At 34.5% G+C, this 10,192-nt stretch overlaps 1 protein-coding gene across 2 annotated transcripts; it reads right to left on the bottom strand.

Moving 5' to 3' along the window:
• Positions 1-821: 821 nt before the first annotated feature.
• LOC134529331 (uncharacterized) lies at positions 822-9,790 on the bottom strand. 2 transcript variants are annotated; one of them, XM_063363285.1, is made up of 2 exons: positions 9,711-9,790; positions 822-9,138 (listed from the first exon to the last, which is right to left on the bottom strand). In XM_063363285.1, the coding sequence occupies exon 2, from the start codon at positions 8,455-8,457 to the stop codon at positions 7,291-7,293; it is 1,167 nt and encodes a 388-aa protein (XP_063219355.1). In that variant the 5' UTR covers positions 8,458-9,138; positions 9,711-9,790; the 3' UTR covers positions 822-7,290. The 2 variants fall into 2 exon arrangements, with proteins under 2 accessions (XP_063219355.1, XP_063219356.1); XM_063363286.1 differs by having other exon boundaries at positions 822-9,154; positions 9,711-9,785.
• Between the last annotated feature and the right edge of the window lie 402 nt (positions 9,791-10,192).

Below are 10,192 nucleotides of genomic sequence, written 5' to 3'. Positions count from 1 at the left end.
TGTCACGTATTGATTGATCTCAGTTAATCACTCCACTATCATAGCACCATAATATAATACAATTATGCTATCTAAATAATTTAAACATGCAATTATATATAATTGAAATATCAAAAAACAGTTATTCACTAAAATGTATACTCATTTCTCAATTAACACAAAAGTTTATTCAGTTCAGTGAGTACTTTAAAAAGGAAATACATTTTTTAAAAAAAGGTTCCTAACCAAGATTAAGTAACTCGTAAACAATTCTCACAATAACTCAGTCACTTTTCCAAAAAACTTCTAGAGAATTGTAAACTCTTACCACACTAATTACCAGAACAATATGCAAATACAGCTTAAAGATATTTTGATTATAAATTCAAAAAGTCCTACTTCAAAACCTAATGTTCTTTAAAATGAAACTTCCTTCATGTAACCACTTGTTTGATTACTGAATATAAAGTGTGAATCAAGTATAAATTTACCACTCAGTAACTCATAACTACCGACTGGTTGGGTCTCTGTCATCTTGCTTTACTGCTCTTGCCTTCGTTATTTAATCTTGTGCAAAAATTAAAAAAGGAAATTTGCTCCAACTTAGTAAACAGGGTAAATTGGAACGAACAAGCTGCTAAGCAAATAGCCTCCGCATAACTCTAAACTAACTTCTAGGTCGAAAGAACTTTAATGGGCCAGGAGCAGTTTACTTCACAGCTCCCAGGTTATTGTTTAGACGAAACACTTGTACTAATATTTAAAGCAGCAATCGACAAATCCGCCCAACAGTTCAGCATACTCATGGTTGATAAAATGATCAACAAGCAAAGACTTACAGTTCAGAAGCATCTGGAACCAAATATTAAATTCCTCCCTGTAATTTAACAAACACCATTCGTCTGCACAAACTTTGTGCCAGGAAAAACCAGCTTGCATCCCTGCCTACATCAACCAACCACAACTTTGGGAAACTCTTAACTGCACCAGTAGTACTCCCCAATTTTTTCATGGCGAGCACTGACGGTATGTTATCCTAAACCAGCAAGATGACATAAAATTATTTCTCCAAGAGAAGTATCGTAGAAACTCAATCGTAGATCTCCAAACTACGTCTTGTAGCCACAAATGAAACGTGGCAGTATTCCTCGCCACTGCCAAACAGCATTCTTCCGGTTCCCCACGTAACTCGCGGTACCTCTAATAGCAGCAAATATAAAATTCCACATCATGACACTTTTCTTGCATCTTTCCAGTCTCCTCCTCACCAAAGAGCCTCTACAACAAACTAATTTTTGCTTCTGCTTTTCAACCTCGAGCACTACTATCAACTCACCAAACAACACTAATTACCACCGCAACTCCTGAACTCCATCAACTCTAGCTGAGGCCGCCCGACCATATTCGGGACTCCTCGCACCTAACCCTTGCCCGAATACCAACGATCTCAGATCATGCTAACAGAACTGCACCACAACAAATAAGCTGCGCAGGCCAACCACACCCATCTGTGGTGAGCGCAGACAGATAGCCCACACCCGCAGACGCTAAGAAAATAGACTTTACCGCCCAGTGACAGATAAATATAATTGTAAAGTGAAAGTTTTATATTCATACAGAAATAGTGGCTACATGATGTTTCAGTTTTTTTTTTTACTTTTGCTCTGTACTACATATTTATTGCACTAATGCACTAAATGTATGAGGCAGATCTGGAAAGTATGTTCCGTCGTGTAAAATATTTTTTCAAGCCACTTTTATTGGTACAGTAGACTGCCAATTGTCCGGGTAAAGACTGGCAAGGATAACTAAAAAACATGGTTAAACCAATGTCAAAAAAAAATTATTTACTTTTTTCATCTCGACCATCTAGACAAACACTGTAACACCTGCTCCTCAAAGTAATGCCCTAATCTGTTGCAGTAAAACAAAGTGCTATTTAAAACAGCACTTGTCAAATAATTTTTTTTTCCATTAGAGAGTATTTCATTTTACAGACAGGTAAGTTGTTTGCCAACTACCATTTTAATCATGACACTACTCTCAGTAAAATTATTTTACAGTACTAATATATACATATAAATACATTTGAATTACATTTAACAAAATTTTGAATAACATTTATGGATTAAACAACCTAAAATTAAATTTAAAAATTCATGTACTGCATTGTTTACATAATAGAGCTTGGGCATAGCAATTTATTTTTCTGTGTAGGCACTACCAACATTTCTGTGTTACAAAAGATTATTTAACCTGGTAATGTAATTCCTGACACTTGTTTACTAAATTCGTGTATACTAGTGTGCATGCTCTGAGCACTGTAAGTAGTGCTGCTTTGGTGGAAGAATGAAACAGCACTTACTTCCCATACATGCCTTGCCCTACATTTTAGTTTTAGTGGTATAAGAAAAAATTTAAACCATAATTTAACATACATTGGGCTGTCCTATGGATCTTTATCAGAATAGTTCAAAGGAATATTAATTTTTAGGTTGGGACAATTTATTGTTGTAAATTATTTTGTTTAATAAAGTGTTCATGATGCACAAAACACTACCTAATTACTTTGTAAGCATATAAATCTCAAGATTGGTATATGATTACTCTGTATAGAATTCAAAAATTATGATTGACTTTCATGAATTCTGTGGAATTTTTAAAGTTAACTCATACATGAGCTGGGTTTTGCAAGGTTCTAAAATAAATGTCAAAACTAAATTCAAGTTATTTTAATATGTTAAATGACCTTGTAGAATTAGCAAGTTGACACATAACAATATCAATCCAAGAACAGATTAAACACGAAATGCACTTTATTTTAAACGAAAGATTGCAAAATCCCTGGTCGTAGTACAAATGATAATTTTCAATTATTATCAGTATTAGTCCAGTTAGATTTTGTTTCAGTAAGAACGATCTAAGGTTAGCTATCATATAAGACTCTAACTAGATTGGACCATGTTATAAAGTTTGCTATGAAATAGCCAAGGTTCAAAAGTCATCTGTATTCAGGGCAACAGGAAATACAATGAAGTTAATATTGACACTAATGGCATGGAAATCTTATTCAACTTTACTGAGAACTCTCGTACTACAGGAACAACCTCCAGATTTTCAGTTTAGCAGTGTAATATATACAAAATTGTGAAATTCTCAAGAAATATACAGAGGGAACAACTAATTTCATATTGTGTGGACTTAACCAATTGTCAAAATGACACTTTCAAACACACTCTAAGCATAGACACATTCGAAAAACATTTCATAGTTTTTACAATCCTGGAATATCACAACCACGTACTTTTGGCATCAGTTCTTGACATAACTCCCAAACATCATATGGTTCTCGTTACCCAGTCAATGCCGACTGCCTTCTTCCCCAATCGGAGTCACTGGTCTCAAACTGAAGACTGAAAACTCAGATTTGGATTCTCCTCTCATAGAGGCGTGATGACTGTCCAAGTAGAAGACTGTATGAAGTCTCTCGTCGTGCAGGATGACTTATCACCCTAGTTTCGGCACTTCTGGCAGCTGTAGTGGGTTCTTGAACTACTTCTGTTTTGATGGTATTCAGTCCTTTATACTCGTCAATATCACCGTTGTTGATAGAGTTTATTTGGTGATAACTACGTTTCTGGAATTTTCAAGTTGTGATGAGTGTCGTCTCTTCTATGAAAGTCCTCGACACCATTTTAAAAAGGCCTCTTCACTTAGATTAGCCTCCGAAGACAACTCAAATCTTCATTATTTCACTTGGAAATATCTCACAAACTCCTATGTGGTGACATCACATTCTGGTACACCTCCACTGATGTACATTCAAAACAAACATTGGCCATATTTAACTTACTTTGGCCTTATATTATCTTCTAGGCGCACAATCTCACATCTGTCCTTGACTCAGATTGGAATCTTGCTAAAAAAAAAAAGTTCCTAACATTTGGATTTGGAATTCATAATACATTTTTGGCATGTCCTGGCCAATCAAAACTCTCCTTACAAAATCATACTGACCTCGGGATTTTGCTAATGTGAGTTATATATGTAACAAACAACCATGTTACTTAACTGAGCTAAAAGCTACATCTAATTTAGGGTTCTATAAGGAATACTTACAATACTTCAATATACAACTAAAATTCACTAATATAAAAAACAAGATAATTACAAAAACACTTGTCCATTGGCTATCAACAAACTTAAGAATTCCAAAGACATTGAAACTAAAAAAAAAATTAAATAAATATTGCTAAAATTAATGCACAGATGCAAAACTCTGAATTGCAAAGAGTAATTTGGAGTAAGACATCAAAATATCAAGTTAATAATTTTGATAAATTATGTAACCTAAAGAAAAATATTCCTTATAGTGGCATGATTACCTTAATTTGTCATACCACCAGCACATGAAATCTTGTTCATATTTCTGTCTAAAAAGCTTGTTTGTATTGAAACTTATGATATTGGCATCTGTAAACTAATACTATGCAAATCATAGCAACATAAAATAAAGCTCAAAATTAGTTTTCTGATCTTAGCTTTTGTCTGATTGACCCAGTGTGGCAACATTTTGTTAAGCTGTTTTTCTGCCATGGCACTTATACCATTATTAGTTATTTTGAGTATAATGTTTTAGAATTTCCACAACATGGGAATTATATTATGCAAAGGTTATCTTTTGGTCTGTAAAGAAATTAACTATTGAAACAACATTTTTTCTTGGAGCACTCTGTTACTGTAACACACATGAAGATATGTGTTTTAAAAAGAATTTCTGCAAAATGCTCACTATGTTTTAACTTTAAAGATAATTTTTGGTGTTATAGAGGAATATAATAGTCATTAGTAAGAGCTGTTTTCCATTTTTATAATTGTATTATAATTTTTGAATTATTCAACAATAAGTCTGGACCTACTGAAAGTCCAGATTCTGCATGGTCTACTGTAATCTGTTTATTTTGAGATTGGCTGAATTTATATTTGGTCTAATGGTTGAATTTGCTACCATCTCAGTAGTTATATTTTAGAACATTTTTTTAATATTTCAATGTTAATTATATTTATTTGAGTTATATTTTTGTTTAAATGTTCTGAGTATAAATTATAATTTCTGTGCTATTAGCTTAAAAAAAATTTCACTTTTACTATACAATTGCGTTAAAAATATTTGTGTTTTACAAGCAAGTAGTTTATTTACATTATTGCAATATCTTCATTTTATTAGAACTTTTTATTTCATATTTGTTAAATATGTTCAACTTGTTACCTACTGGCTTCTCTGACATTTTTGTTTTTCTATATCCTGTTCCCTCAAAATATTGATGTTAAAAATGTCTGCTAGTTACCCCACATATTTTAAGCTTTTTAAATGAACTAAATCTATGGAGTTTAAAATCAGACTTTTGTACCGATTTCTCTGTTTCGTTAAGAGAACTTTAATATGTATGTATATATATGTATATGAAACCCAAAAATTAATGAAAGGTACCATCAGTTAAAATAATTGTATCTTCTTACAACAGAATTTATTGTGGTAGTTGATTGATAAGAAAGAAAAGAATTTGTATACTTCTATGAAGAACTGCTTCAATTATTTGGATTTGAAACCAAAAAATTTTATTTTGAAGCAGGAAGTGTAATTGTTTTCTTTTGTAATAAAGGTTTCTTCTCGTTTTCTTTATATATATTTTTACATTCTTCACAGTTTTTTTTTGTTGGGTGGCAGTATAACATTTTATAATATACAAAGTTCATTTAGGAAAAATCAAAATGTTAGTTAGTTAGCAATATCATGTGTGACTTTAATCATGTGAATGTTCAGTCTTCATAAAATTTGGCGATTACTAAGATATTTTGTGGTGTTCTCAAAAAATGTAAGAAACATAACACAGCTGCAAACTTGTGCTTAGACAAACTAGGCAGCTGCCTAGGGTCTCCAACTTCGAAATAGATATCTGGCCACACTGAAAAAATAAATTTTTTCTCTTTAAACGAAATAGAAAATAATTGACCATATGTACTATTTTTTTACATTTCAATGGCAACACTGTTTGTATTCCTTGTTTTCAGCACTAAATATAGTCCTTAAATGATTATGTATTTAAGATCTAACTTAAATCCAAACAGACTTATTCAGAAATAGTCCTTGGACTATACTCAGAATAATGCTCATAATGTGGCAATGTAATCTTGTAGTTGTAATTATAAATGTAACATTATGTGAGAAATGTATACAGTAAAACCCTGTTAAGATGTTTTTCGAGGGACTGGATGGTACAAACTTATTACCAGGGAAGACTTTTTAATGAGGAAATGGTTTAAAATCAGTTGCTATATAAAAATCAATCTCACTCAATTTACATACTGAATTAACTAATAAATTAGACTTCCCTATTCTCATTATTGTTAGTATGCTGTAAAAACTGTACAATTGTATCAGCAAAATGAATTTAAGGTAATAAGCACAAATAAAAACAATTATCAAAACAAAACAACCCTAGAAAAAAAATCCGTAACTAACTCTTACTATTTTGTAAAATACTGGGTCGAAGTTGTTTGCTTTTAAGACATTTTCAGACTGACTCAATAAAAAATTGTCAAGTTCCCACAAGCTCTTCCACATACTATCTGGAACCGTGTGTGTTCCATGAACAAATAACCATAGGCGTGCCTACAGGGGGGGCCAGGTGGGCCATGGCCCCCCCTAATGTAATCACTCAGATCGGCATTTTCTCTAATGCGTTCGTTAATATTCGTAGGGGAGAGGCGGCTAGTATGGACCACTTAAGTAAAAATGACAATAACATAATAAATTACAGAAATAATTGTGCAACACTCTGTAACAAGAATACGTGACACATTTACTTTACAACTATGATGAAACATAAACTCAAATTCATAAAATATTACATATTTTGTATCATTTAATGAATGTATGCATTCACCATTAAGCGGTTGATGTAGGGTAGTATGGCCCATAACATAAAGCCATACCATATTAATGGAATAAAACACATTTTAAGGTACAGAAGTGCTAAAACACTGTACACTGTTTACAAATGAAGCCATTACTTAAGCAATTAAGTGTTACGTTTACAATAGTCGCAGTAGTAATACAAAGTATTATCAATATCTGCACAAAGTTCATGTGCCCACCCTTCACATGTACGACACTGAATCCAATTTTCATCAAAATATTCACCACAAACAATACAGTCAACATTTTCACCATTCGCTAAGTCCGACGAACCCTCAAAATGAGAGTTATGCTGTTTACTTTTCGTCTTTACCATCATTAACACATTTGATTTAGTTTTTGCTCCTTTTGAATGTCCTGGCTGATCTCTCTGTTCTTTTTCCAATTTTAGTTGTTTCTTTTTTTTCCTGAGCTTCTTCTTTTCTGATTTCTGTGTTTTTCTTTTCTATAAGTGCATCTTTTATTGGAGTTGAGGTCAATATCTCACTTCTTTCTGCCTTCCTCTTACGACTTGTCAGTCTTTTATCACTACACGATGGTAGAGGAGACAATTTTTGGAGGTTTTTCACAAACTCGGAACAGCTAACACTAAGATGTGAATGTGTGTGTAGTTTCAAAGAAGTCTCAACAATTAGTAGAACAGCTGATACTTCAGGCACCCTCGATGTATCAGGAGAAAGCACAGCAAACATCGGAACAGCAGCTGCAGCAGAAGTTCCAGCAAGCGATGGTACTGCAGCTGGGTCGCCAGGCACCCTTGATGGATCAGGAAAAGACACTGCAGATGTTTGAACTACAACAGTTGCAGAAGTTCCAGTAGTTGGTAGAACAGCTAATAGGCCTACGTCAGTCGTCCTCGATGGCTGAGGAGATGTCATGGTAGAGGTTTGGACAGCAACTGCAGCTGAAGTTTCAGATGTGATTGATTTCGAGTGGCTGAGTGATATGTTGATTAACTCACTGCCTATGAAGTCCAAATCAGTGAATATTTGTGAATTCCAGGGATATATTCCTGTGCATCTGAAGCCATTTTCTGCTATTTCCAAACGGCTGGCTTGCCTGTATGCATCTGCGACCAATTTTGCGATGTCATATTCGTTTATCCTGAGTCCAGGATTGGCCCTCATCCACAAACTGCAAGCGACTTGGTAGGCACTCTTAAATGGTTTCATGAATGTCCTGTCCAAGGGCTGAAGTTTGAGAGTGGTATGTGGGGGGATACTTAGCATATGAACATGGTTTTCACGTGCATACATGATGACATATTGTTCCTTGTGGCTGCTGTGCCCATCCAGGATAAGTAAAACTGGATCATTTACAGTAGGCTTTGTAAATGAAACAAAATGTTTCAGCCATGACAAAAATGCTGGACCATTCATCCATCCGGTGGGGGTTGGGAAATGCCTACTTTCTGTAGGAGCACCAATCATTATTCGATCATTTATTCTCTTCCGGGGGAATATTAAAAGAGGTAGTATGAAATGACCTGTTGCACTCATGCAAACATGAGTGTTACTGTGCGACCTTTCTCCCCCAAAGTCATTTTCCCAACTTGGCACTTTCCTTTAACTGAAATCACCATCTCATTTTCGTGAACACATGTAACCCCTGTTTCATCTGCGTTATACATTTTAGATGGACGAAAAGAATAGTCTTCTTGAAGCTTCGTAAGTTGATCGAAAAATCTTTCAACTTGGGGTTTGTTAAAACCTACTGATCGCATTAAGCTAGTTGATTGTAGTTTTCGATAACTTAGCTCGGGTTGTCGTTTCGTGAAACCCATATAAAAATCTTTCCCCGAACTTTACTTTCCCTGTTGAATCTATGAGGCAACTTCAAACTTTCTGCTAGTTCGTAGGCAAGCTTTAGGAATTCATGTCTCGATAATGGCATAAGTCATGCATCCAAATCTTTCATATGCCTTACCAGCTCGTTTTCATACATCTCATCAAAAATTACTTTAAAGCTTCCAAGCTGAGGTTTCATTTCCACTTGCGATTTTGTTCTTACAGCCAAAATTTTTCTTCGTAAAGTGGTTCTAGGAACATTATGACGTTCTGCTGCTGCCCGAACCGCTATTTTGTTTTCCAAAACATCTTGCACAGCTGATTTCATCGCATCTTCAGACCATTCTCCTCGCCCTTCTCCAGCGGACTTCTTCTTAAATTTAGGCATCGTCCCTGTAATGAATTAGGCCTAAATGAAATCAGCATGGGCTATGAATAAACACTGCCCGATAATAAAAGTTTAAATTGTTTAACTTTTTCTAACTGCAATTTACCGAAAATTAATGTCTTACAAAATTTGTCCCTGAAATACTGAATCATTCTGCATATTATTTTCAGACTTAATAAACATTCTGAACAAAAAAACTGTAAGTTACAAAAGAAAAACGTAGTCTGAAGTAAACCAAAAGCAAGGTAAAGATTTTCTTAATTCGGAACAGCCTTAATTTTGAAATAAAATACAAACTGCGCTCATTTAATGGGGTCAAGAATTTGATATTAACCATTTTTGGTATAACTTGCGCCTCTAAAATATGTTTTTATGTCCACAAACTTTGAATATGCACTGATATTTTAATGGCCCATACTACCCGCACATAGCATGGTCCATACTACCCGATCGACATTACTGGAAGAAAAATAGCGCTTAAATTAAAGGAACGAAAATATCTCTTTAAAAGTCTGGGGATATTCCCTACACATAGTGCACTACAATCACAAGTTAAAGTGATAGTTAAAATCCTTACCTATTTCCACTCAGTTAATCTCAAAAGTTATTCGAAACAGCAGCCGAAACGAGTAAAACACACAAAAAAAAGTTTCTTCTGGCGCACAGCAATGACAACTACCAACAGATCGCAAACAGTACACAGGCGTGGGCTCTGCATACACACCTCTGTACCGTGCTGTTATCTAGCGGCAAGTGTGTGAACTAATGACTGGGCCATACTACCCGACGGGCCGTACTACCCGCCACTCCCCTATATTCCTGGCACTGTGACACTCAAACTGTTTTTCAGTGTTGCAGTGTGGTAATTATCAATATTTCTAAACATTTTATCGTTCTGGAAATACAGCCGCCTTAGTTTATTTAAAACACGAGGTCCCTTAAAATGGCCAAGCAAAAAAAAAAAAAAAATTAAGAGGTTTGTTAAAGTTCCGTTGTCTGAATTGCTGTGTTTGCATTCAATAAAAAGAAGTTAATTTCAAGGTAGATCTGGACCAAGCT

This window comes from Bacillus rossius, chromosome 2 (genome assembly GCF_032445375.1).
Source record: "Bacillus rossius redtenbacheri isolate Brsri chromosome 2, Brsri_v3, whole genome shotgun sequence".
In the NCBI taxonomy this organism is placed as follows: Eukaryota; Metazoa; Arthropoda; class Insecta; order Phasmatodea; family Bacillidae; genus Bacillus; species Bacillus rossius.
This window is presented reverse-complemented; position numbering and strand designations above follow the sequence as displayed.

Excerpts from the sequence above, each read along its gene's own strand:
- LOC134529331 (XM_063363285.1), bottom strand. The coding sequence starts at position 8,457 with ATGAGTGCAACAGGTCATTTCATACTACCTCTTTTAATATTCCCCCGG.